Consider the following 27,856-nt stretch of genomic DNA (forward strand, 5'->3'; position numbering starts at 1 on the left):
CCCTGATGAAGTAGAAAAGAAGAAGGAGCTCCCCTGTAGCTCTGTGTTTGCTCTCAGGGAGTAATTATCCTTTACTTCCGTTCATCTTTGAATACCTTAGATGTTCTCATAATACTCATTCAATAGTTTACTATCTAAACCAGGTAACAGAGGGTTTGGAGGAAGAAAATTGTGAATGTGGGCTGGATAGCCACTACTTATTCTATTAGGTTCGGATCGCTATTTTTCACTATGTAATTTGGTATGGAGAGTTTGCCATCAATTTTCTTTCAGCCCAAGCACCTGTAGAATAAAAATGTGATTTATAATGTCTTCAGTATAACAAACTTCCACCAAAAAGTAATTAGGCTTCCAAGTTTATTATAATGACATTTTAACAAAACAATTGTGAAATATAGGATCTTATGCTGAATTAAACAGCTTAGATGATTTGAAATATTTTATTTAAAGGAGGGTCTGGGAAGTAGTTACTTGCAAATTATAAGTTTAAAATTGAATAGTGGCTTAAGTTTTTATTATATAAGACATTTTATATAAAACACTTGATGTGTACTTATTTATTTATTTATTTATTTTTGTCTTTTGTCTTTTTAGGGCCTTACCTGAGGCATATGGTTCCTAGGCTATGGGTCAAATCGGAGCTACAGCTCCTGGCCTATGCCACAGCCACAAGCCACTCAGGATCCAGGTTGTGTCTGTGACCTACACCACAGCTTCCTGCAACACTGGATCCCTCATCCACTGAGTGAGGCCAGGGATAGAACCTGCGTCCTCATGGATACAAGTCGGGTTTGTTAACCCCTGAGCCACACCACAACAGGAATTCCAATCTGTACTTTTTTAAAAGAAGTTAAATATCCAGTTGGTTTTTGTATTTAATATTGATCTTTCCCTTCCTTTGTTTCTCTTATAATGGTATACACCATTCATTCCTTATTTGGAATGCTTTATAGTCTCCAACTCTATCTCTTCCTCATTATTTTGTAGATAGTCTGCATTCCCCCTTTTTTTCCTCCTAGAATGGGGAGGAAGGACAGTTAGAATTTCTTAAGTTATTAAGCCTCTATACCTTGCTTGTAACATAGCATTTTTTCTTCTTATTTGTCTTAATCTTAGGGACCTTTAACTCAAAGTGATTATTACAAATGTAAAATGTCAAGTTAAACCTCATAAGAGATTTCTGCTCAAAAGGATCACCTTAAGGTACTGGCCTGTCTAGGTGACGTACAAATCATGTAGATGTTAGCCACAGAGGGTCTTTTGACACTGTATATATGCTATGCCTTTTTTTTTTTTTAATGATTTTTACTTTTTCCATTATAGTTGGTTTACAGTGTTCTGTAATTTTCTACTGTACAGCAAAGTGACCCAGTCACACATACATGTATATAATATACATTCTTTTTCTCACATTATCATCCATTATACTCTATCATAAGTGACTAGATATAGTTCCTAGTGCTGTACAGCAGGATCTCATTTTTTATCCATTCCAAAGGCAATAGTTTGCATCTATTAACCCCAGATTTCCAGTCCATCCCACTCTCTCCCCCTTGGCGACCACGAATCTGTTCTCCTAGTCCATGAGTTTCTTTTCTGTGGAAAGGTTTATTTGCACTGTATGTTAGATTCTAGATATAGGTGATATCATATGGTATTTGTCTTTTTCTTTCTGACTTACTTCACTTAGTATGTGAATCTCTAGTTCCATCCATGTTGCTGCAAATGGCATTACTTTGTTCTTTTTTATGGCTGAGTAGTACTCCATTGTGTATATAATGGATCTTCTTAATCCATTCATCTGTCGATGGACATTTAGGTTGTTTCTATGCTTTGGCTATTGTGAATAGTGCTGCAGTAAACATATGGGTGCATGTATCTTTTTCAAGGAAAGTTTTGTCCAGATATATGCCGAAGAGTAGGATTGCTGGGTCCTATGGTAGTTCTATCTTCAGTTGTCTGAGGATACCTCCATACTGTTTTCCATAGTGGTCGTGCCAATTTACATTCCCACCAACAGTACAGGAGGATTCCCTTTTCTCCACACCCTTTCTAACATTTGTTATTTGTGGACTTATTAATGATGGCCATTCTGACTGGTGTGAGGTGGTATCTCATAATGGTTTTGATTTGCATTTCTCTAATCAGTAATGTTCAGCATTTTTTCATGTGTTTGTTGGCCATCTGTATATCTTCTTTGGAGAAATGTCTATTCAGGTCTTTTGCCCATTTTTCAGTGGTTTGTTGGTTTTTTTGCTGTTATATAAGTTGCTGTATAAGTTGTTTGTATATTTTAGAGATTAAGCCCTTGTCAGTTGCATTGTTTAAAACTATTTTCTCCCATTCCCTAGGTTGTCTTTTTGGTTTTTTTAAATGGTTTCCTTTGCTGTGCAAAAGCTTGTCAGTTTGATTAGGTCCCATTGGTTTATTTTTGCTTTTATTTCTGCTGCCTTGGGAGTATATGCTATTCTTAAATATATTTTAAAATGCAACATTTGCTACAAAGCAAAAAGTGTATAACTAATACCTAAGTTTAAAACACAGTTATGATCCTATATTCTATTAATAATTTCATACTTATAAAAATTTTCAGATAAACTCATTTGGGTATAATTTCTGGATCTAGAAATAACTTCTCCATTAGGATGTGATGAATATATATAATGTAATGAGTAAATCAGCTGCAAATTCTAAAATATTAACATTAGAAATGTAATTATGGAAAATAGAGCCCCAATAATATGTATTTGGAATTTGCCTTGCAGGTAGTGATTTACATGTTGATTCCCAGATTTTTTTTCAATTATTTTTTAATGTGGTAAAATACACATAAAATTTATCAAATTAACAATTTTAAAATGTACCTACAATTCAGTGGTATTAAATACATTATAATGTTGTGACCACCCCTCTCATCCATTTCTGTAAGTATTTTTATCTTAAAATTTGAAACTCTACCCATTAAGCAGTAACTCCCCATTCCTTCCTTCTTCTAGCCTCTGGAAACTACCATTCTACTTTCTGTCTTTATGATTTTGAACACTCTGCTAAGTGTCTTATATAAGAGGCATCATGCAGTATTTATCTTCTGTGACAGGCTTATTTCACTTAGTACAATCAAGGCTCTTCTGTGTTGTAGTATGCGTCAAATTTCCTTTTTAAAGGCTGAATATTATTCCATTTTATGGATATACCACATTTTACTTATCCATTTATTTATTTATGGCTACACCCATGGCATATGGAAGTTCCTGGGCTGAAGATTGAATCCCTTGAATCTGAGCCACAGCTGTGACCTATACCACTGCAGCCATATCAGATCCTTTAATCCACTATGCCAGGCCAGGGATTGAACCCACTCCACAGCTACCCAAGCCACTGAATTCAGGTTCTTAACCCACTGAGCCACAGTGGAAACTCCTATCCATTAATTTACCAACATACACTTGGATTGCTTCCACATTTTAACTGTCATTAATGCTGCTGTGAACATAGACATACAGATATCTCTTTGAGACTCTTCTTTCCGTTCTTTTGGGTAAATACCCAGAAATGGAATTGTTGGATCATAGAGTAATTTTATTTTTAATTTTTTTAAGAAACCACCATACTATTTCTGATAGCAATTGTACCATTTTACGTTCCTACCAAAGGTGCACAATAGTTCTGATTTTTCTCATCAATACCTGTTATTTTCTCTTTTTTGTTTTTGATAGTGGCCTAATAAGTATGAGGTAACATCTCCTTGCACTTTTGCGTTTTATTTCTGAAATGATTAGTGATATTGAACACCCATTCATGTGCTTGTTAGCCATTTGTATATCTCCTCGGATAAGTGTCTAGTCAAGTTCTTTGCCCCTGTTTTTTGTTTTTTGGTTTTTTTTTTTGCCGGAGGCGGGGGTGGTGGTGGTGTACTTTTTACAGTCACACCTATAGCATATGGAAGTTCCCAAGCCAGGGATCAAATCAGAGCCACAGCTGGGGCCTACACTACAGCCACAACAACACCAGATCTGAGCTGCATCTATGACCTACAACTCAGCTTATAGCAACACTGGATCCTTAACCCACTAAACTGAGCAAAGCCAGGGATCAAACTCTTACCCTCACAGAGACAACGTCTTTAACCCACTGAGCCACAATGGGAACTCCATTTCCCCATTTTTGAATCAGGTTGGTTTGTTTTTGTTGTTGAGTTTTTACAACTTGTCTATATTCTGAGTGTTAATCCTTTGTCAGATAAATGAATTGCAAATTTTTCCACTCATTTTATGGGTTGCCTTTTTACTCTGTATTGATATTTAGAACTCTAAACTCCTTTCAGTTGTATTGTTATTTCCCTCTTAAGTATTTAAAAATTCCATTGACATTTTAGAGTCTTCTAGCTACTGTTTGAGGTGATAGTGGCAAGAGTGGACTCTAATCCTAAACTGCTGATTAAATTTTATTGCTTTAAGCTAACTAAACACATGCTGTTTTTAATAAAGAAAATCAATTATGAAATGAGACGAAAAGAAATAATTTTTTTTTTTAAGGATTTAGACTTTCAGAATTTGTACCAATCACGTTTACTATAGTTTAAAACTAATCATTTAAAACAGAAGGCAGAAATCCTGGTTTAAGTTGTTATCGCTAAATGTAGACTGGAGCTCTTTTTTTTTTTTTTTTTTGTCTTTTTAGGGCTGCACCTGCAGCTTATGGAAGTTCCCAGGCTAGAAGTCGAATCAGAGCTGTAACTGCTGGCCTACACCACAGCCACAGCAAGGTAGGATCTGAGCCACATCTGCAACCTATACCACAGCTCATGCCAATGCCAGATCCTTAACCCACTGAGCAAGGCCAGGGATCAAACCCATGTCCTCATGGATGCTAGTCAGGTTTGTTAACCACTGAGCCACGACGGGAACTCTGAGACTGGCACATTCTTATGTCCAGTACCAACCTGCATTTTCAAAGAACAATGAACTAGACATGTAATGAATATAATTTTCTGGGCAGTGCTTAAATATAGATGAAATACTTTTCCACCTAGATCCTTACATACATTTATTTATATACATGGGCATATGTTTTCTTTATATAAGTGTATGTCTGTATGTATATAAATCTTCAAATGAATGAATGCATAAATATACATGGTATTCTAGCTTACAGAATTAGAAATGTAATTCAGTTTACTCCCACAGAATAAGATTGAAGATAATGAGAACTGAATTAAAGCTTACTTTCTTTCACAGAATTCCTCAGAGAGAGAAGACTGTAATAATGGCGAACCCCCTAGGAAGATAATACCAGAGAAGAATTCACTTAGACAGGTATGAAATTCAGTCTTACTTAAAATAAAAAGCTACCAACAAAACAAAAGACAGGAAACCCTCAATTTGCCATTCGTTAAGTACTGGAGCTTAAATTAAGGTTATGCTGAAGTTGGGATGGATATAGCCATCAATTTCAGTCAGTTAACGTTGTTTTCCCAGTCCTTTAAAAAATATTGTAGATATACAAGTACAGGGCAGTCAGTTGCTTATGTGTAGTGAAAACAAAATCAGATAAAAGGTTTCTCATTCAAGAAAAATGCTTCTTAAGTACAGGTAATAGAATAGTTGACTTTTTTTATTTTTAATTTTTAATTAAAGTATAATTGATTTACACTATTGTGCTAATTTCTGCTCTATAGCAAAGTGACTCTGTCATTCATATATATATATATATACACACACATACATATGCACACATATACATATACATATATATATATATATATACACACACACACATTCTTTAATATTATTTTCCATCATGGTCTAACAGGAGATTGGATTTAGTTCCCTGTGCTATACAGTAGTTGACCTACTTTTACTTTTCTATTAAGATTCTTCATATATTAAAAAATACTAATCTAAAGGGGTTAGTTAAATTAGCTCCTTTTTAGTCTGAGCAATATTTGTTTGCAATTTCTAGAAGTAAAAGCCATTATTGATGACAACTTTAAAATAATTTTTTTTACTCACCACGGTGCCCCCACTCCCCAAAGGTAACACATTTTTCTTTGAAAGTTCAGTTCCATGGAGCTCTCTTTTTAAAAATTAAAATGTTCAAAAACATTTGGTAAGAAAAAATGGTTCTTGGAAGTTCCTGTCGTGGTGCAGGGGAAACGAATCCAACTAGGAACCATGAGGTTACGGGTTCAATCCCTGGCCTTGCTCAGTGGGCTAAGTAAGGATCCGGCATTGCCGTGAGCTGTGGTGTAGGTCTCAGATGCGGCTCGGATCTGACGTTGCTGTAGGCCGGCAGCTATAGCTCCAATTAGACTCCTAGCCTGGGAGCCTCCATATGCTGCAGGTGCGGCCCTGAAAAGACAAAAGACAAAAAAAAAAGAAAAAATGGTTCTTCTCACTACCGGTAGCACCCTCCGATGTTGCTTCATCTCCCACTGGCGACGAAAGCAATTTCTTACAGTGTTGCCAGAAACTAGGGATCCACCTATTTATTTTAAATATAAAATTGGGTTAGAGGAGTATCAGCAGTAGTAAAAAATAGTTTTAATTTACATACATTTATGGCATTATTCTAGGGAAAAGAAGAGATCGAGTATTTATTGAGTGTCCACCATGAAGCTGATACTTATTTTACTTAACTCTCATTATAGTGCTGTAAAGTTGCTAGATATGATTTCCAATTTATAGATAAAAAAATAGCCGAGTGAGTGATTTGAAACCCAGATCTCAGTGTTGCCAAAGCATTTTTACTTCTGCCTTCTAACTCTACTTTGTAGACATTGTTAATTTAGGGGAAAAGTAGTTGAAATTGTGACACACTCATGTTTTATTTACTGTATGTTAAACAAATTTTGGATGGGCATTTTTCCTTTCTTTAAAAAAAATAAAAATAATTATTTAATAAGTAGAATTGAATCAATTCAGGAAACTTTGTTAAATTACCAGATGATCAGGGATTGCTGTTGTTCAGTTACAGCTTTAACTATTTGGAAATAAACATTTGACCTATAAATCTAAATATATAGACAGTATTGAGTAAGATAAATTTGGAGGTAGAAACACTCTACCCACTATATAGAAACAACTGTCAGAAAACAATGACATGACAAAAAGTTTTGGCAACTTTATTTAAGCTAACAAACGAATTTTCACTCTGCAAAGTTATAAATTAATTTTAATAGGCTGATCCAGATGGTCCATTTGGAAAATGGATAGGCTGATCTGTTGAAAATTAAACTAAATTTATCTCTCTCATACTTCAAACTGAAGCAAGAGAGAGAATCATGCCTATTAAGTCCAGCACATACAGATGGACCAGCAGGTCACACATGGGACTAATCTGATTCATTTAAAAAATAAATGCATACATTATTGAATCATTTTCTATTTGCAAGATCTGTTGTGTGCAGTATTTGAAAAAGATTTAATGTTGTTTTTTCCATTGCTTTTTAGCAGGTTCATTTCACTCCTCCGCTTTAATTTAACAACCTTTTTTGGGTTTGTTTTGATTTGTCCTCCTGGTGCTCCAAAATGATCTTTCTAATATCTGTCATTCAGTGTTGAGATCCAAGCTCTGGAGATTAATTAGGTCATGAGGCTTCCATTCCCCCCCAGTCCTTTCTTTGTAAACGGTTTTATCTCCATTCTTTTTGTGAAGAGCATGAACTCAATGTTCTTGGAAAGAGAAATGGCCTTTAGAAACAGGGAAGTAGGAGATCCTCCTGGGGCCCCTGGAGTCTTTTAGCTTCTGGGTGTTTTAACAGCCCCATGAATGCAGATTTGTAAATTTATTGCAGTGCCATCTGGTTTTTTGCTCGAACCAGATTACTGTTGGCTTGTGTCTGTCTATTGTGGTGGTCACTCCCTAGGAGCTTGCCCTCTCAATCTTAGGGATGAGTGATGAATAGCAGGGGTCAATAGAAGCGGGTCACAGGGCAGATGTCCAGGACTGCCCTGAACTTGATTACCCCATTGCCAGTTTTTAAAGTGTGGGACATAATATATAAGCTGTTTAAACTCCCTCTTTTCTCTAATGCATATGACAATAATGAGGTGCCATTTGCTCCACCCCCCACCCTGCTTTTAGCTGAGTTATATAGATAAAAAGATGTGAGAGCTGCATTTTATCTAGTGTTAATATAAGTAGGATTTGCATCATATGGGCCAGTCCCTTAACTTGAGATTCTTTTGCAGACTATTTCTTTTTTTTTTTCAGCCTTTTTTTTTTTTTTTTTTTTTTTTTTTTTAAGGGCCAAACCCTCGGCATGTGGAGGTTCCTGGGCTAGGGGATCTAATCGGATCTATGGCTGCTGGCCTACACCACAGCCATGGCAACGCCAGATCCAAGCCATGTCTGCAACCTACACAACAACTCACGGCAACACCAGATCCTTAACCCACTGAGCGAGGCCAGGGATCGAACCTGCATCCTCAGGGATGCTAGTCAGTTCACTTCCGCTGAGCCATGATGGGAACTCCTTTGCGGACTATTTGTAATGGGGTTTCAGGAACTTTCACCACTGATTTTTAAATGCTAAGTTATGTTCTAATAAATTTAGTATTGATTTAAACTAATTTTAGAGTTTACGTATATTATTCTAAAGTACAATTTTACCATTGTTGATAGGATATGATCACTGCCTGTTAACTTGGAGTTATTTAACTATTGGAGGAGCTAAAAGGAAGATTATCACTGCAGTTCTTACAGATATTAAAAGGGTAATAAGGGAATATTTTAAGGAACTTCAACCCAAAAATTTGGAGTCTAAGATGAAATGGGTGAATTCCTTGAGAAAGACAACTTACTGAAGCCAAGACAAATTTGAAAGCCTTATGTCTATTTAAATGAATTATCGGGTTCTCTGGTGGCCTAGTGGTTAAGGACCTGGCGTTGTCACTGCTGTGGCTTGGTTTGCTGCTGTGTCGTGGGTTCGATCCCTGGCCCAGGAACTTCCTCATGCCCTGGGCGCAGTAAAGAAAAGAAAAGAAAAAAAAAAATCGATTTATCAAAAGGCCCATGTTTCCTGGTGAACTCTATCAAACATTTGAGAAATAAATAAAACCAAGATGGAAAATAGGGAAGGAAAGAGCACTCCCTGACTTGTATTATGAGGCTACCATAACCATAATTCCAAAACTTGACAAAGACATTAGCAGAAAAAGAAAATATTGAAGGAAAAAATCAGGAGACATTACTCCTTATGTCACTAAGTCATTTTGTATATCTGCTTTCCATTTTATTTCCAATATCAGAAGGCAAGAGAATTGGAAGGAAAAAGGAATGTAATATATTCTTTTAATTTTCTAGGTTTCTGAATAATCTTATGATTTCTTTGCATCAAGTGTAAACTTTTGTTTAAAGGGTGTACAGAGTAGCTACAAATTTCTTCTTACTTTTATTCCTGGAATGTGTAGCCAGGAAAACCATAGCAACTTCATTGCTTTTATTCATATCTGCAAACACGGGCAAAGGCCTGGGAGGATACAGGAAAGTACTCATTACTTTTTGAAAAGTACGGTTACAACATGGAACTCCTTCTTTGCTTCACATTGGTGCTAATAGGATCTGTCAGCCCAGCCTTTCTCTGTAATTGAGTAAATTGTGACCTCCATCTAATCCTTCCCCCATCCCCCATTCCCTTTGTGTATGTGTCCACTTACCATCCTGAGAACGTGGGCAGTGATAAATAAAGCATTCAGTAGAACTCTCTCAACTCTTTGAAAGCAGCATGATGCCAGCCCTCTAGTTATATTTCTTTAAGTGTTTATGTTTTCTGTATTCTTTCTCTTGTGTTGCTGGAACCCTGGGGATGCAAAGCCATGAGAGAGGCCAAGAAGCTAACAAAGTAGCTGTCTCCCTTGTTAGCTTGTTCCTTTATTCTTTAAAAACAAGATAAAAACCATCTGGCTCAGGGCATTACATTTTCCTCCCCCATGCACCTCTATAGATGGAGACTTCACCTGCCGTGAGGGTTTACATTGATTAGGGAGGGAGCAGTAATTCAAGCTTCCATCCTCTTCAAGGATACTTTGCAGTCTTTAAAGGTGCTGACCCACTGAGTTAAACTGTCAAGGGAGGATAAAAAAGTATCTTCATCCCAGGAGGTAACAGCTGCCAGGTTTTCAACACCTTGCACGCTGCTGGAAAAATGTCACAATTGTCAGCTGAAAGAAAAATGACTCAGTTGTCATCTTCTGTTAATGACTGGGCCTTATAAAAGGAACTACACATAAGCCTTTTAGAAGGAGTAAGTAGCTGTTTTCTGTCCCTACCACCTCCTGTCACCCCTCCCCCAAATTCCTGTGTTGTTCTAAACATTACCTTGGAGAAGATGCGCAAAAATAGCAGTGAAGAACTTAAAGTTAAAACAACCTAGTGTAAGCATGGAGGTCTGACTGGCCTAGCTCCTTTATACAGTTGGATGAGTAGGAGGAAAAAGCACATCACTGACACAGAAAATGACATTATCCTGTGTATTAACAAAACAACAACAACAACAAAAAGTCATTCATAAGCCAGTGAACTGAGAGAAAACATACTGTATTTCTGCTCTTTGGAGGACAATTTGTTTTCAAGCAGCATCCAGATGGGTAAATACCATGACATTTCTTTTTTTCAGGAGAGCCACTTCTTTTCTTCCTTAAAAAAAAAAAAAAAAAAAGAAACCCTCAATTTGCTTTCTTTAACAGCTCTGTAACGTTTGTATATAATGGCATTCCCTTCTTTCTGATTTGATTGATGAGGGGGGAAGGTTTAATGAAGTCCCTGATATCAGGCAAGCAGGTTTTTTTCCCTATTTGTTTTAGGTTAGTCATTTTAATTGTATTGAGTAATTAGAAGGTACACACAGCCAAGGGAGCTTTGTTCTGATAATTGCTCAAGAAAACCCATTCCCTATCTGCCTTTGCTTTGTGTTAAGACATTTCTCCCCCTAGTGGCAATAGTAAGCACTTTGACTTGGCAGTAGGCAAGGTGTAATTGTAAAATGACAAACTATGCTTAAGGGACTATCTTGTAAATACTTTAGTTTGGAGTTTGGCATTATTTAATTATATATGTGTGTTTTTCTCCCATGAAACTTCCTACCTCTTTTTTTCTCTCTGAAGTGCTTTGGGCTTTGGATAGGAAAAAAAAATTGCCTGAGATCTTTATTAAAGAAAAACACACACACACAATGCATCCTGGGTAATGTTTTGCAGCTTGACTTAATTTTAGTCATCTGTTTTAATTACCTGTTTATAAAAATGCCTTTGCATTTGTAGACATTATTTAATACTTTGGAAGAAGCACCTCATTTGAAAGAAATAAATAAATTATACTTATTTTAAATAGTCCATGTAAAAGACCTTAAAGGTAATTAATGTAGGTCTCTTAAGTAAGACAAAAGTGATCTTTCGAAGTCTGATAAAGTGATTTGTTTATTTAACTTCCCGCTTCGGCTGAATTCTTCAGAGTATAATAACTTTAAAAAAAAACAACAACATGGTTTTTGCAATTTGTGTCTAGCTACAAAAACCCTTCTTCAAAAAGAAGCAATTTAATAACCAGTTTTCTTAAAATTACTTTGAGGAAGGAAGACTATATAGGGGGTTGGTGTTTTGTTTTTATTTTTATTTCAGTGTAATCATTCTTTGATAAATTGTGTAATCACTGACTTAGTAGAAAAAATATTATTGAACTCCTGGGTTGCAATGACCATAAAAAGTGTATTTTCATATAGAGACTTGATATTGTGAATAAATTATAAAGGAAGCAGCTTATATGCTGGTCAAAGTCCATATGGGCCCAATTCATTTTGTGTTCAGTGCTTAACCTGAATGTACCATTAAAAAAAAGAAGAAAACATTTTTAAAGGGGGAGGGCCATTGTGCCCAATTGTGTGAGCCCTTAAAAAATCTGCTCTAAGAGTAACATGGAATGAGATCATACACAGCTTTGCAGGTACTGAACGAAATTCAGTAGTATCGCTGTGGCATTTTAAAAGCTCAGTTCCACCTTCCCTAGATGGCGCTTTGTAGTTTGCTTTTTCTATCCCATGTTCTTGCTGAGGACTTGCTTTGATATTATCATATATCTGAAGGTCCCCGTAGCTCCTTCCCCACCCCCCAATCACTAGCCATTTTCATTATACTATGTCTTATTTTGCTATAGGGCTGCTGAACAGATTTCTTAGGCAGCTTTTTGCAAGGTTAAAAGAATGCAGCCTGGTAACAAGTTTGTGTCATTTTAAATATATACCTTCTAGTAAATACGGAGAAGTCTGGCAATCAATCCCTTTTAGTGTGTTATATGTTTCACCTGACAACTAAACCTTCTATTGATTAGCCATTACTTTGTTAGATAATCCTATGTCATTGAATCCATTGTAAAAAATTAAACTCTTTAAAATGTTTTACCCTAGCAGCAGTGTGAAAATTGAAAACTTGTTCAGAATTACAGCCTGCTTTCACAAAGAAGGTAGTTTTCAGTAAGGCATCTTACTGGTTTATGCTTATGTTCTTTATATGCAATATAAAAATGTATTAAAGTACTCCAACGCAAAACTCTCTCTGTCTCTGGTTCAGCAGTGAGGCTACCTTTTCAAATGTTGTATGGGGACAGAACCTGTCTTGCCTGTGGCTGTTGTCTGCACTAGTTTAATTTTAGCGGGAAGGGTCTAATAATAGTAGAATAATGAAGGTAAAGTATTTGATTATTCAGCCTTTTAATTCCAGAGTGATCTAAGGACTGTAACAAGTTTTAGTTTACTAATCTAGGTGACTTCCTTCAGAGATAAACAAGATCTTATACCCATTTTACAGATGAAATATCTAAATAAAAAAAGTCTATATATAGCCTTATTCTAGAAACTCCTACAGGTTTCTTGAGTCTATCTAATGCTCTGCTAAGCATGTTATACTCACTTCTGAGGAGAAGAGGAATTTTGAAGGAAAACAAATTAGTTTTCTTCTTGCCATGACTGTTATTTTCAGAAAAATAAAATAACATTTTTATTAATTAACTAGACAAACCTCTAGTACTTTATCCCCTAAATATTAACTGCATACTTTTTTTTTTTTTGGTCTATTTCCTATTTCTTGGGCCGCTCCCTCGGCATATGGAGGTTCCCAGGCTAGGGGTCGAATCGGAGCTGTAGCCGCCAGCCTACGCCAGAGCCACAGCAACGCAGGATCCGAGCCACATCTGCAACCTACACCACAGCTCACGGCAACGCCAGATCGTTAACCCACTGAGCAAGGGCAGGGACTGAACCTGCAACCTCGTGGTTCCTAGTCGGATTCGTTAACCACTGCGCCACGACGGGAACTCCTGCATACTTCTTTTGTTATTGAAATAAAATTTTCACAGTGAATTATGTTGATATTAATTGCATAAATCAGTGAATTTCTGATGTCTTTGTAATCAGAAAGTATGTAACTATGTAACCATCACCCCAGTCAAGCCATAGAATATTTTCATCACCCAAGAAAGTTCCCTTGGTCTTCCCAGCCAGTTTCCCTACCCACAATGAATCACACATTAATCAGCTTGTTGTCATAGGTCAGTTTCACCTTTCTTGAATTTTATGTAACAGAATCACCCATTTGTGGTCTCACTTTTACTCAGCATAATGATTATGAGATTTCATCTATGCTGCTGTGTTTATCAGTAATTTATCCTCTTTTATTGTACAATATATTCCATTGAATAAACACTACAGTTTGTTTTCTTTTGATGGACAACTGAGCTCTTTCCATTATTATAAATTAAGTTGCTGCGAATGCTCTTATGTAAAGCTGTTTTGGTGAGCATGTGTTAATTTTTTCATGTATACTTATTGGCTCTTCAGATGTTTTCTTTCTCTTTTTTTCTTTCTTTTTTTTATGGCTGCACTCATGGCATATGGAAGTTGGGCCAGGGATTGAATCCGAGCCACAGCTGTGACAATGCTGGATCCTTTTACCCACGGAGCTGGGCAGGGGACCAAACCTGCACTTCGACAGAGACCAGGGCCTCTGCACTTGGTTTTTTTGTTTTTTGTTTTGTCTTTTTAAGGGCTGCACTAGCGGCATAGGGATGTTCCCAGGCAAGGGGTTGAATTGGAGCAGTATACCTGGACTACACCACAGCCACAGCAACACCAGATACCAGCCATGTCTGAGACCTACACCACAGCTCACACCAATGCTGTATCCTTAACTCATTGAGCAAGGCCAGGGATTGAACATGCGTCCTCCTGGGTGCTAGTCAGATTCATTTCCGCTGAGCCGTGATGAGAATTCCTCCTGCACTCGGATTCCTAACCTACTGTGCCACAGTAGGAACTCAGATTTTTTTTGCTTTTTAGGGCCGCACTTGTGCCATATCAAATTTCCCAGGCTAGGGGTCACATTGGAGCTGCAGCTGCCGGCCTACACCACAGCCCACAGCAATGCAGGATCCGAGCTGTGTCTGCAACCTACACAGCTCATGGCAACACCAGATCCTTTAAGCCACCGAGGGGGGCCAGGAATCGAACCCAAATCCTCATGAATATTAGATTTGTTTCCGCCGTGCCACAGTGGGAATTCCTCATGTATTTTCTTTTGTTAAGTTATCTGTATTTTGTTTAAAAAAAATCATTTTTTTGTCTTATTGAGTTCCAGATAACAGTCTTCTGTCAGATACATGTTCTGAATATTTTCTTTCTTTTTTGTCTTTTTAGGGCCGTACTCGAGGCATACAGAGGTTCCCAGCCTAGGGGTTGAATCAGAACTGCAGCTGCTGGCCTACTCCACAGCCATAGCCATGCTGGATCCAAGCCACATGTCAGCAATCTACATCACAGCTTACTCCTTTAAGCCCTCACTGAGAGGGGCCAGGGATTGAACCCATATCCTCTTGGATACTAGTTGGGTTCGTTACCGCTGAGCCATAGGAAGTTTCTAGGGAGTTCCTGTTGTGGCTCAGTGGGTTATGAGCCCGATTAGTATCCATGAGGATACAGGTTTGATCCCTGGCCTTGGCTCAGTGGGTTAAGATCTGGCATTGCTGTGGCTGTGGCAGAGTCCACAGCTGCAGCTCCGATTTGACCCCTATCCTGGGAACTTCCGCAGTCATAAAAAACAAAACAGACAAACCAAAAAAGAAAAGTTCCTGGTTTTTGTTGTTGTTGTTTTTCTTTTTATGGCCATACCTAGGCACATGGAAGTTCCCAGCTAGGGGTCAAATTGGAGTTATAGCTACAGGCCTACGCCACAGTCACAGCAACACCAGATCTGAGCTTTATCTGACCTACACTGCACCTTGTGGCAATGCTGGATCCTTAACCCACGGAGCAAGGCCAGAGATTGAACTCACATCTTTACAGATATTTTGTCAAGTTCTTAACCCACTGAACCACAATGGGAACTCTTCAAGTTTCTAATTTTTGCATGAAGTGCAGTCTATCAGTCCTTTACCCCATGATTATGAATATATTCTAGGTTTTGTTCTAGAAGCTTTATAAGTTTTAACTTTTACCTTTAAATCTGATCCACATCAAGTTAATTCTTGTGTGCTGTGAATTAGGGTTTGGAGCTCATTATTTTCCTCTTTTTTTTTTTTTGACTGAAAATTATTAAGATACTTTATTTTTTCCTACAGTTTATTTGTAGCATTTTATTATGCTTATTTAAGTTACAGGAATATAGTATAGCGATTCACAATTTGTTTTTTCCCATTTGTCCACAGGACAGCATGTGGAAGTTCCTGGGCCAGGGATTGAACACATACACCACTGTAGCAGCCCAAGCCACAGCAGTGACAGTGACAATGCTGGGTCCTTAACCCCCTGAGCCACAGAGGAACTCCTAGTGATTCACAATTTTTAAAGGTTATACTCCACTTATAGTTATTATAAAATATTGGCTATGTTCCCTGTACTTTTTTATTCAGTTGTTTTGGAACCCTTGTTGAGAATATTTTCCTTTTCTCCATTGAATTACATGGATGGCTTTGTCAAAAATCAGTTGGCTCTGTAAGAGTAGTCTGTTTCTGAACCTCTTAGAAAAGAAGCTGCTTGCTTTTGGATGCAGAGCAAAGGATACCAGTGGCTGAGGCACTGACCAACTCCTGAATGACACAGGACAAACACAAGGTCCTCTATCTTTTTACAGATGTCTACCCTCGCAGCAGCTATTACACTGTGTAGATTATTGTAACTTTAATAAGTCTTGAAATCAGGTAGTGTGAGTTGTCCATATTTTTATTTTTAATATTGTTTTGGCTATTCTAGGTACTTTGCACTTCAGTTTTAAATTTTATTTATTTATTTATTTATTTTCATTTCTTGGGCCGCTCCTGCGGCATATGGAGGTTCCCAGGCTAGGGGTCGAACTGGAGCTGTAGCCACCGGCCTACGCCAGAGCCACAGCAACCCGGGATCCGAGCCGCATCTGCAACCTACACCACAGCTCACGGCAATGCCGGATCGTTAACCCACTGAGCAAGGGCAGGGATCGAACCCGCAACCTCGTGGTTCCTAGTCGGATTTGTTAACTACTGCGCCACGACGGGAACTCCCAGTTTAAATTTTAGAATCAAGTTAGGATTTCTGTTAAAAAGTCTGTGGGGTGTTTAGATTTTTTTGAAGCTGTCCATTTGAGTAGAATTAACCTCTTGGTAGTATTGTCTCCTAGTCTGCAAACAGTCTGTATCTCTTTTTAAAATTATTCTAAGCAGTGTTTTTTAGTTTTCAATGTATGTTTCTTGCACATGGTTTTTAGATTTATTCCCAAGTATCCAGTGTTTTTCAATGCTGTAATAAATATTCTCATCCGGATTGTTGTTAGAATATATAAATATAATTGGTTTTTGACTGTTTGACCTTGTTTCCTATAATTTATATATAGTTTTATTTCTTTTCCAACCTATTTCTCTTTTGTTTCTTTATTTGAAGCAAAAAGGCAGATATTTGTCTTGCTTTATTTGAATGGCTGTGGCCTCCAATATAATGTTAATAGATGAAATAAGAGGACACCTTTGCCTTAACATCTTTCACCACTAAATATGATGTTAGTTGAAATTTTTTAGATGCCCTTTTTGGGATTAAAGGAGTTTCCTTTTATTCCTCACTTGCTAAGGTCTTTTTTAAAATCGTGAATTGGTGTTTAATTTTGTCAAATTCACCCCCCCCATTCTGTTAATAAAGAGAATTACATTAGTTTATTAAAAATTTTTGTGTCTATATTCATAAGGGAATTTGATCTGTATTTTTCGTTCTAATGTCTCTGTCATGTTTCGGGTTACTCTGACTTTATGAAATGGGTTGGAAAACCTTTCTTTCCTCCTCCATTTTCTAAACGTGTTTGTATATGATCCTGGTGTTATTTCTTCCTTAATATTTAATAGAATTCATCAACAAAACTATCTGGACCAGAAGTTTTCTTTGTGTGAAGATTTTTAAATTGTATTTTAAATTTATGTGGAATGGTTTTCAATAATTTCAACTTCTTTAATAGATGTAGAGCTATCTAGATTTTCTACTGTTGTGTCAGTTTTGGTAATTTATGCCTTTCAAGAAATGTATTTTATTCAACAGATTGTAACCTATAGTATCTTTTATTTTTTTTTTAATACTCTCTATTGTATTGGGCAAATGAGAGCCCATTTAGGCTGCCATCTGTGCCCCTCTGATATATGTCCATCATTCCCTAAGTATTTCCAGGTTCATCTTATATATATCCTGTCCAATCCTGGAATCCACCATTTCTCCAGGGAGCTGTGGTTCCTTTTAAGTGCAGAATGGTATTTAGAAGGCAAGATTTAAACACTAACTTATTTTACATCTATATTTTTATATTTTGGGTTTTTTGTTTTTTTGATGGATTTTATTATATTTTATTATATTTATAGTTAAAATTTTACTATATTTAAAATATTTATGTTTATATATTTTGAAAACCACAAGTTCACATTGATACCTCTAGTTCCAATATAATACCATAGAGTTTATTATAGATTTTGCCCTTTTCATTCTCTTTTTTTTTTTGTCTTTTGTTGTTGTTGTTGTTGTTGTTGCTATTTCTTGGGCCGCTCCCGTGGCATATGGAGGTTCCCAGGCTTAGGGGTCTAATCGGAGCTGCAGCCACCGGCCTACGCCAGAGCCACAGCAACGCGGGATCCGAGCTGCGTCTGCAACCTACACCACAGCTCACGGCAACGCCGGATCGTCAACTCACTGAGCAAGGGCAGGGACCGAACCTGCAACCTCATGGTTCCTAGTCGGATTCGTTAACCACTGCACCACGACGGGAACTCCCATTCTCTTTTCTAATAATAAGAAACCTGGTTTAAGTTTTTCCTTTAAGCACTTAAAAAAAAAAATCTTGTTCTTTGTCTTCTAGCCTTTGTTTGTTTGTTTATGGTGAAAAATATGCCATTATTTATATTGTCATTTACATGTAGGAAGCATCCCCCTTTTCTTTGGCTGCTTTTAAGGTTTTGTCTTTGTTATTGGTTGTCAGTGGTTTTGACTGTATTGGGCCTGGAGCTTGGTTTTGTTTTTTGTTTTTTTTTTTTTAAGAGTTTTCTTATTGTGTGTATTTAATGTGTGTTGAGAAATTTTAGGGTTTTTGTTTGTTTGTTTGTTTGTTTTTTGTTTGTTTTGGTATTTTTAGGGCCATACCCGAGGCATATGGAAATTCCCAGGCTAGGTGTCTGTTTGGAGCTGCAGCTGCTGGCCTATGCCACAGCCACAACAATGCCAGATCCAAGCCATGTCTGCACCCTACCGCAGCTTGTGGCCACACCAGATACTTAGGCCAGGGATCGAACCTGAATCCTCATGGATACTGGTCAGATTCTTAACCCACTAAGCCACAACGGGAGCTTCTGTTTGTTTTTTGTTTTAATCTTCTTGGGGTTTGCTTATCTTAGAACAGTAAGCCAGTGGTTTTCACTAAATATGAGAAATATTTTGTCACTATTTTTGTACTTTTTTGTGCCCCTTCTTGATTCTCTTCTGCATCTCCAATTACGCATGTTAGATCATTGAAAATTGTCCCACAGGCAACTGAAACTCTGTTCATTTTTTTTCTTTTACTGTCTATATTCAGTTTATTTCAGTTGATCCATCTTTTAAGTTCATCAGCCCTTTTTTTCTGCCATCTCCAGCATGCTTTTAAGTCCACCCAGTAAATTTTTAATTTTGGGTTATAAACATTTACAGTTTAGAATTTGTTTGGTTCTTTTTCGTTTTCATTTTAATGGTGAAAATTCCCATCTATTTGCTCATTGTGATCATATCTTTAAGTTGCTGAACATATTTGTTACAACTTCTGTAGAGCCAATACGTACTTATTCACACAACTAGATCATTTCTTGGTCATTTTCTATTGACTTCTTTTTCTCTTGACTGTGGATCCTCTTTATCTTCTCATGTCTAGCAGTTTTTGGTTATATAGTAGACATTATAAACAATACACTCTGGAGACTCCGGTTTCATTTATCTTCCTCTGGTTATCTTACTGGCAGATCACTGTGACTTCATATAGGCTTGGTTTTTATGTTTGTTAGGGCAGGTGTGTTTTGGTTTTGCCCCTAGTCCTGAGGCACATCCCTTAGCACTGAAGACTTACTGTTTAGTCTAAATGCAAGGTTGTCAATGGAAAATTTGAGATGCTTATTAATTTAGTAGGAATCAAATTCAAAACCTGAATCCTCTCAAGGGCAGCAGCTGGAATCTCTGTTCAGATCTTTTAGTCTTCTAGCTGTTACTTCCCATTGGAATGTTTGGAGACCTCCATTCAGGTACGTAGTTTGAGGGTTAGCCATAGATTTGAGGGAAATTTATATGCATATTTTGATGCTTCCTCCCTGCCCCTGGCTGACTCTTTCTATTTTCTATTTTTCTTCTCAATTTCTAGCCACTATGGCAGCCCTGAACTCCATCTTCTGACATCTTAAGCCAGTAGATCGTGGCTTTCTAATTGAATTTTAGTCACCCTGCACCAAGTAGCCTAGTGAGGACCCTCAGGGAAAAAGCACATAAACATGGATCTTACCCAGTGTGATCTCCTCTTTTGAAGTCAGTCCACTTCTTCCCACTTTCAGCCAATCTCTAGTGCCTTTTTTATTTTAAAATATTTTTTCCAGGTTTATCTGAACAAAGCCAATCCAATTACATACATCCCTGCTGTTACTGGAACCAGAATTCTTTTGCTTAAAGCTTTATTTTATTTAGTATGTACCAGTTGCTTCATAAATGTCTTAAAAACAGAGTAAGTTTAATTTTTTAAAAATTGTGTTGTCTGGGAGTTCCCATCCTGGCACAGTGGTTAACAAATCTGACTAGGAACCATGAGGTTGCAGGTTCGATCTCTGGCCTTGCTCAGTGGGTTAAGGATCCAGCGTTGCCGTGAGCTGTGATGTAGGTCGCAGACGTGGCTCGGATCCTGCGTTGCTGTGGCGCTGGCGTAGGCCGGTGGCTACAGCTCTGATAGGACCCCTAGCCTGAGAACCTCCATATGCCGCAGGAGTGGCCCTAGAAAAAGCAAAAAAAAAAAAATTGTGTTGTCTGTACATGAACAGTAAATGTTTGTGGTATTAACAATTACAGAAGTACTGAACCCTGAACCCAGAATATACACATACCAGTTGTCCCTGTACACTAATGTCACATGGTCCAGTTTATCCTTTTAAAATATGTTTTGAAATAATATCAACTTAAACAATATGAGAATAAAACAAGTTGGGTGAATTTTTTCGAATTTAACCTGTTTAAATGGAAAACATATAATGTTGTTTTTCTTCATTTTCTTTTCTTTTTTTTGCTCTTTAGGGCCACAACCGTGGCACATGGAGGTTCCCAGGCTAGGGGCAAGTCGGAGCTACAGCCATCAGCCTACGCCACAGCCACAGCAATACAGGATCCAAGCCACTTCTTCGACCTACACCCGAAACCTTATTATTCCTAGTCAGATTGTTTCCTCTGCGCCACGATGGGAATGTCTTCATTTTCTTAAATTTTATTCTTATTTACATACTCTCAAAAGAATTAAAATTCCTATGCATCCATTGCTGACATAATTAAATACATAAATGAATAAATAAACTAATGGGGGAGAAATCATATCTCTTCCTTAAAAAGAATTCCAGTTGGAGTTCCTGTTGTGCCTCAGTGGGTTAAGGACCCAACATAGTCTCTGTGAGGATGCAGGTTTGATCTCTGGCCTCATCCAGTGTTGCTACAAGCTGCAGCATAATTCACAGGTGCAATTTGGATCCGGTGTTGCCATGGCTGTGGCGTAGACCTCAGCTGCAGCTCTGATTCACACCCTAGCCTGGGAACTTTCATATGCCTCAGGTGTAGCCATTAAAAAAGAAGAAGAAGGAGTTCTTGTCCTGGCTTAGTGGTTAACAGACCCGATGAATAACCATGAGGACACCGGTTCGGTCCCTGACCTTGCTCGGTAGGTTAAGGATCCAGTGATGCCGTGAGCTGTGGTGTGGTGTAGGTCGAAGATGCAGCTCAGATCCCGTGTTGCTGTGGCTGTGGCGTAGGCCAATGGCTACAGCTCTGATTTGACCCCTGGCCAGGGAACCTCCGTATGCCGTGGATGTGGCCCTAAAAAGACCCCCCCCCCCCCAAAAAGGAAGAAGAATTTCAATAAATATAGAAGGGAAGAGGAATTTAAAAATCACCATTAGTAATTTTTACACAGTAAAGATCCACCAGTGATCCTAAAATAGGCAAAAGTCGAAGCAGAAGCAAAATATTTGCTTGACCTTAAGTATTCCCCCAATATATTTCATAATTCCTAAAGGAATTATAATAAGCTTACAGTAGAGAATCCTGGCAGACAGAACCTTAGGCAAAAGTGATCAAGGTTAACATCACCAGAAATACTCATCAGCGTACCTTCTGGCTTGATGCATTGAGAAGGGCACATCACCTGTGTGGTGTCCTTCCCAAGAGTATATAACCCTAGTCTGATCATGAGAAACATGAGATGAACCCAAATTGAGGGGCATTCTATTGATTAATCAGTACTCTTCAAAAGTATCAGAATCATGAAAGATAAGAACTGAGGAATTGTCAAAGATCAGGGACAACTAAATGCAGTGTGGGATTTGGATTAGATAAGGAACAGAAAAAGGATGTTAATTTCCACACACATTTTTAGACCAGCGTCATTAACATCAATCAGCTGGGAACTTAAACATGCAAATTCTCAGAAGCTCTGGGATGGGACCCAGCAATCTGTGTTTTAACAAGTGCCCCCAGATAATTCTGATGTGCACTAATGTTTGAGAGCCATGTGTGTAACTTAGTAAAATTTAAGACTAAAAGGAAAACATTTAAAAAATATATTGGCCAGTTTGATTACTTGTAACCAGTGGGTTTTTTTAATTGTGGTAAAATACATGTAATCTAACATCTACCATCTTAACTATTTTGAAACATAGTTTGTGGTATTAAATACATTCACATTGTTGTGTAACTGTCACCACTATCCATTCTGAGAACTCTCTCTCTCTTTTTTTTTTTTTCCTGTCTTTTTGTCATTTCTTGGGCTGCTGCTGTGGCATATGGACGTTCCTAAGGCTAGAGGTCCAATCGGAGCTGTAGCCCCTGGCCTACACCAGAGTCACAGCAACGCAGGATCCGAGCCTCGTCTGCGACCCACACCACAGCTCACGGCAACGCCAGATTCTTAACCCACTGAGCAAGGCCAGAGATGGAACCCGCAACCTCATGGTTCCTAGTTGGATTCGTTAACCACTGCACCACAACGGGAACTCCTCCATTCTGGGAATTCTTAACATCTTGTAAAACTGAAACTCTGTATTCATTAAACAGTAGCTCCCCTATCCACTTCTTTCAGCCCCTGGCAACCACCATTCTACTTTTTGTCTCTGTAATTTTGACTAAGAGGAATCATACAGTATTTGTTTCTTTGTGACTGGCTTATTTCACTTAGCATAATGTCTTTAGGTTTCATCCATGTTGTATATGTCAGAACTTATTTCCTTTTTAAGGCTGAATACTATTCCATTATATGTATATACCACATTTTGCTTATCCATTCATCCGTCAGCAAACATTTCATTGCTTCCACATTTTAGCCATTGTGGATAATGCTGCTATGAACACAGGTGTACAAATATCTCATCAAGACTGCTTTCAGTTCTTTTGGGTGTATACCCAGACGTGGAATTGCTATATCATATGGTAATTCTATTTTTAATTTTTTGAGGAACCACCACCATACTGTTTTCTGCAGTGGCTCTATCATTTTATCTTCCCACTAACAGTGCACAAAGATTCCAGCTTCTCCACATCCTCACCAATACTTATTGTTTCTGTTTTGTTTTTAAGTTGTAACCATCCTGATGGATATGAGATGGTCCCTCATTGTGGTTTTGATTTGCGTTGCTCTAATGATAAGTGATGTTGAACATCTTTTCACGTGCTTATCACACCTTAGGTAAATGTTTATTCACGTCCTTTGCCCATTTGTGAGTAACAGCTCTACCTTCACACATACATGGAAGTCATTGCTGCTCACATACTTCTTCATAGGCACATCAGTAGCTCTTTGGGCCTCTCGCTTTCTTTTCACCCTCTGTCTACCTTGTCCCTCAGCTCCCCATAAATCTGGAATTTACACATAAGGATCTACTAGTGTGTTAATTTTGAGAAACAGGGCGGAATTTGAAAACTGTATGACAGTATTTCAGTATTGAGACCTATCTCCAAAAACTTCTCTTTACAGACTTACAACAGCTGTGCCAGACTCTGCTTAAATCAAGAGACAGTATGTCTAGCAAGCACTGCTATGAAGACTGAAAACTGTGTGGCCAAAGTAAGTAGTATTAAAGACTATTATAGGATTTTTGCATTTAAAAAAGAATACAGCAGGCATCATTTTATCCAAAGTAGATTGCAAGTTGGAGTCATCATCTCTTCAGTTGCAGCAGAATTTTTTGATTATGTGTTCTGGTCACTCTTTAGTCTAATTCTAATTTGTTGCTTGACACTATGGATTATATTACAAGTAAGGTTTGTGTAAAAAATATATAATTATTTTCATCAGTTTGTTGGTCACTTTTTTTTTTTTTTTTGTCTTTTTGCTATTTCTTTGGGCTGCTCCCGCGGCATATGGAGGTTCCCAGGCTAGGGGTCGAATCAGAGCTGTAGCCACTGGCCTACGCCAGAGCCACAGCAACTTGGGATCCGAGCCACGTCTGCAACCTACACCACAGCTCAGTTGCCGGCTCATTAACCCACTGAGCAAGGCCAGGGATCAAACCCGCAACCTCATGGTTCCTAGTCGGATTCGTTAACCACTGTGCCACGACGGGAACTCCTGTTGGTCACTTTTAACTGCAGTTAAGGGAGTTCTCATCATGGCTCAGGGGTTAACAAACCCAGCTAGGATCCATGAGGATGCAGGTTTGATCCCTGGCCCTCGCTCAGTGCGTTAAGGATCCAGCATTGCCATGAGCTGTGGTGTAGGTTGCAGACGTGGCCCGGATCTGGCGTTGCTGTGGCTGTGGCATAGGCTGGCAGCTGTAGCTCTGATTCAACCCCTAGCCTGGGAACCTCTGTATGCTGTGGCTGCAGCCCTAAAAAGCAAAAAATTTTAAAAAAGAATTTAAAAATGCAGTTAAGTATAGAGTATACCATTGTATGATTGTGAAATATGCTATAGAAAACTCAGTTATATTACTATTATTATTATTATTGAGTGGCAAAATAAAAATACTGCTTTTCGTCATCTTGATCTGACTAGACAAATATGTTCAATCGTGCATATGGAGATACTTGCTTCTCATGTAAAGATGTGTGCCATATCTGTAGCCCAGATACAAAAATAATTTTATGTATTAGAGATCTTAATTTAATAATTGTATTAAATATGCCTCAAGTTTTCCATCTCTTAAGTACTCAGAAATTTTGACCTAAATTTAGGTATCAGCCATTTTCATTATTCTAGGAATAAATAAAATTCCAGTATGGGCTATGTTTCTAGACTTTTACTTTGCATATCTGCAAAATTAACTACCTTTTTATAACTATTCAAGGATTTGTCACTTTACAACATTCCCAACTTTAACTAGTTTAATCTATTATGTTATATACTTAGGCTTCCTGTTACTTCCTGTTATTAGAGCCAGGCTTGATATCATGTAGTTTCCACTTTTTGCTACAAAAATTAAAGGACAACAATTTTTAAAAATTTTTATTTCTTTTTATTTCTTCATTTTTTTTCTCGGCCACACTTGCAGCATGTAGAAATTCCCAGGCCAGGGATTAAACCCATGCCATAAGCAGCAACCCGGGCCCTTGCAGTGACAATGCCAGATCCTTAACCTGCTGCACCACAAGAGAACTCTTGTTTTATTTCTTAAAACTTGAAGTAGTCTTAGTTGATAAAGGACCTACTGTCTTAACTTAAAATACATCTTACAAAATATAACCATTGGAAATGATCCATATAAGAAATGCCAGAATTTATGAAAAATTACAGTGAAGAAAGGTAATCAGTTGTGTCTCTTAAATTAGAATATCTTAATAATTTGCAAAATATGAATATTATAATAAATTACACACATTTATTTTTCAGTCATTTAGTCACAACTAGTAAGTGCTGATTGACCCCATTTTGTATCCAGCATTTGCACATTGAGATATGGGGGGCCAATAATTTGGGCTTTTAAAAATAATCTTTCTCTTATTTGGCCATGCTGCTCTCAGTTTCATCATAAGTGGATGACTTCTGGCTAAACAAGGTAAAATCTTAGCATGAGCACCGATCCAAGGACAGGGTGATGATTTTAATGAATTTCATTGAGAGCTAGCCAAGTGAGCATCTGTTCCTTTTGTTTTCACAATACTTTGTACGCCAGGATCTCTAAGCTTACATAGTTACATTGACATGTGTCTGTAAGCTGTTTTTTTGTGTGTGTTTTTTCCCCCCTCCAACCCCTTACCTCAGTGATACATGGTTAGAAATCTTGTGGCATTTGGCACAATGGCATTATTTCTTTTATGCTCTTAGGTGAGGAAATAAGTTTGCTTATTGTTGCTCGTCAGTCTGTTTCCTTTGCTCCCAGATGGTGACCCTCTTATCCCGTTCTTGCTTATTTTAACATTATTTCTGCCACCTATATCCTTTCATTGTCCCCTTAAACACCCTAATTTAATAATTATTTCTATCATTTTCTATTGGAACCCACTTAATGTTCTGGTTCCTTTTATTGGCCCATATCTTTGTCTTCTGGTTCATAACCTCAGCTTTGAGTTAAATAATCAGTTAGCCAATAGCAAGTAAAAACATGTAGCTGAAAAAATTTCTTTCTTGCAGCAGCCTCCAACGAGGTACCAATAACATGGAAATAGGAAAAGAGTTTTCCTTTTTTTATTTACATATGTTTTACTCATGATTCTGTGCTGCTTTTGTTGGTATCATTTATTACTTGATCTTTGGAAGGTAATGACTTGCCATTATTTTTGTAGGTCTGTAAGCTTGTCCCTATTTCTTGCTCTTCATTTTTAGGCCTTAGCTGTATAGTTTCACATGCTGCTTGATATGGCTGCAGTGGTTTTTAACTTGGTATAAGTGTATGTTGTTGATTCAGATTGTACTCGAAAGTGGCCTTGAATATCCAACTGTCTCCATGGAGAGCAGCAATAATATAGTGATACCAACCATTTTTGTCCTCTAGATCAAAGCAGCTAATTCTGACAAGAGTGACTTTGGCTTGGGTGGAGATATAACTAAAGTCTAAGACCTTAATATTGAACCCTGTTTATATGAATTTTAGAGAAAACATTAATACCAGTTAGTCCTTTTAAAAACAGCAATATTGTTATGTTTGGCCCCCTGTGGTACATTGTATATGACTCTGTTTTGCCAGTGATATCTTACAATAAATGTTTTATGGGATCTATGAAAAGAGACCCTTAATCCTCTTTAGAATATAAGAAAACAAAGTTTTAAGGCAAACTGTGGCCACCCTAGGTTAATAATAATCTTTGAATCTCTAACTTAAAGAATGAATCTTAAGAAAATACTTTAAAATAAAAATAGAGGAGGTGTCATTTTATAGTATAACTTAATCCAAGTAATATTTGGAGGCATTGAGGTTTTTTTTTTTATTTCTTCTGAAGCCTTCCTTCTTACTAATTATAGCCCTGTAGTTCATAAGATTTGTGTTTGGAACATGATAAGCTCTGTGTTTATTGTAGCTTTAAATGGACAGTCATTATTGACTGCCAACTTAGTCTTTAAAATCAATAATCATGTTGTACCTAATTGTCAACCTTTATGATGTTTTTTTAATTGGTAAAGAAAGCTAAGTGGAAAAATGAAGAGTATTAATTGTTATGTTATCTTCTTACTGACTTTATTTAAATATTATTGAAAATTTTTGGCTTCAGGCTTTTCCCTAATTTACTCTCTCACACACACATACACATGGAGTTAAAACTGAGTTGTTTCAAACACATCTGCCTAGGTTCTTTATGAGGTAGAAGTTCTGCCTTTTTATATTTAGAAAATGAACCTCTTCTATAGTCCTTTGTTGATGTGTTCTGTATTGTAGTGGTTGTTGTTTGTTGCTATTGTTTTTTACTTCAGACTAATAATCTGTTTGCAACTGACTGAGACAGAAAAATGTGATGTTCCTTTCCACTCACTCCCAGATTTTGATAGAAGACTTGTTTTATTTATTTCCAAAATTATATCCGCAGGAAACAAGCTGTTTAAATTCAGATTATGCTGAAGCAAAATGGTCCTGGTATGAGAAGCAACGTGCTGTTTTACGAGCACAGAGTCCCTTTTCTCATAACTGATTGATAGTAAATATTTTCCTGAAGAATTATTGCCAACCATGAACAGTGCAACTG

General features: G+C 37.5%; 1 protein-coding gene across 6 annotated transcripts in view; it reads left to right on the forward strand.

Moving 5' to 3' along the window:
- The window catches only part of BTRC (beta-transducin repeat containing E3 ubiquitin protein ligase), a 181,544-nt gene that overhangs the window by 88,616 nt on the left and 65,072 nt on the right, over positions 1–27,856 (forward strand). For 3 of the 6 annotated variants that reach the window (XM_047759636.1, XM_047759635.1, XM_047759638.1), the window contains 2 exons: positions 5,238–5,315; positions 23,718–23,807. In XM_047759636.1, the coding sequence (XP_047615592.1) occupies positions 5,238–5,315; positions 23,718–23,807 (168 nt within the window). Of the gene's footprint in view, positions 1–5,237; positions 5,316–23,717; positions 23,808–27,856 lie in introns of those variants that run through there. The other 3 variants (XM_047759637.1, XM_047759639.1, XM_047759640.1) reach the window with 1 other exon arrangement.

Source organism: Phacochoerus africanus, chromosome 15 (genome assembly GCF_016906955.1).
Source record: "Phacochoerus africanus isolate WHEZ1 chromosome 15, ROS_Pafr_v1, whole genome shotgun sequence".
In the NCBI taxonomy this organism is placed as follows: domain Eukaryota; kingdom Metazoa; phylum Chordata; class Mammalia; order Artiodactyla; family Suidae; genus Phacochoerus; species Phacochoerus africanus.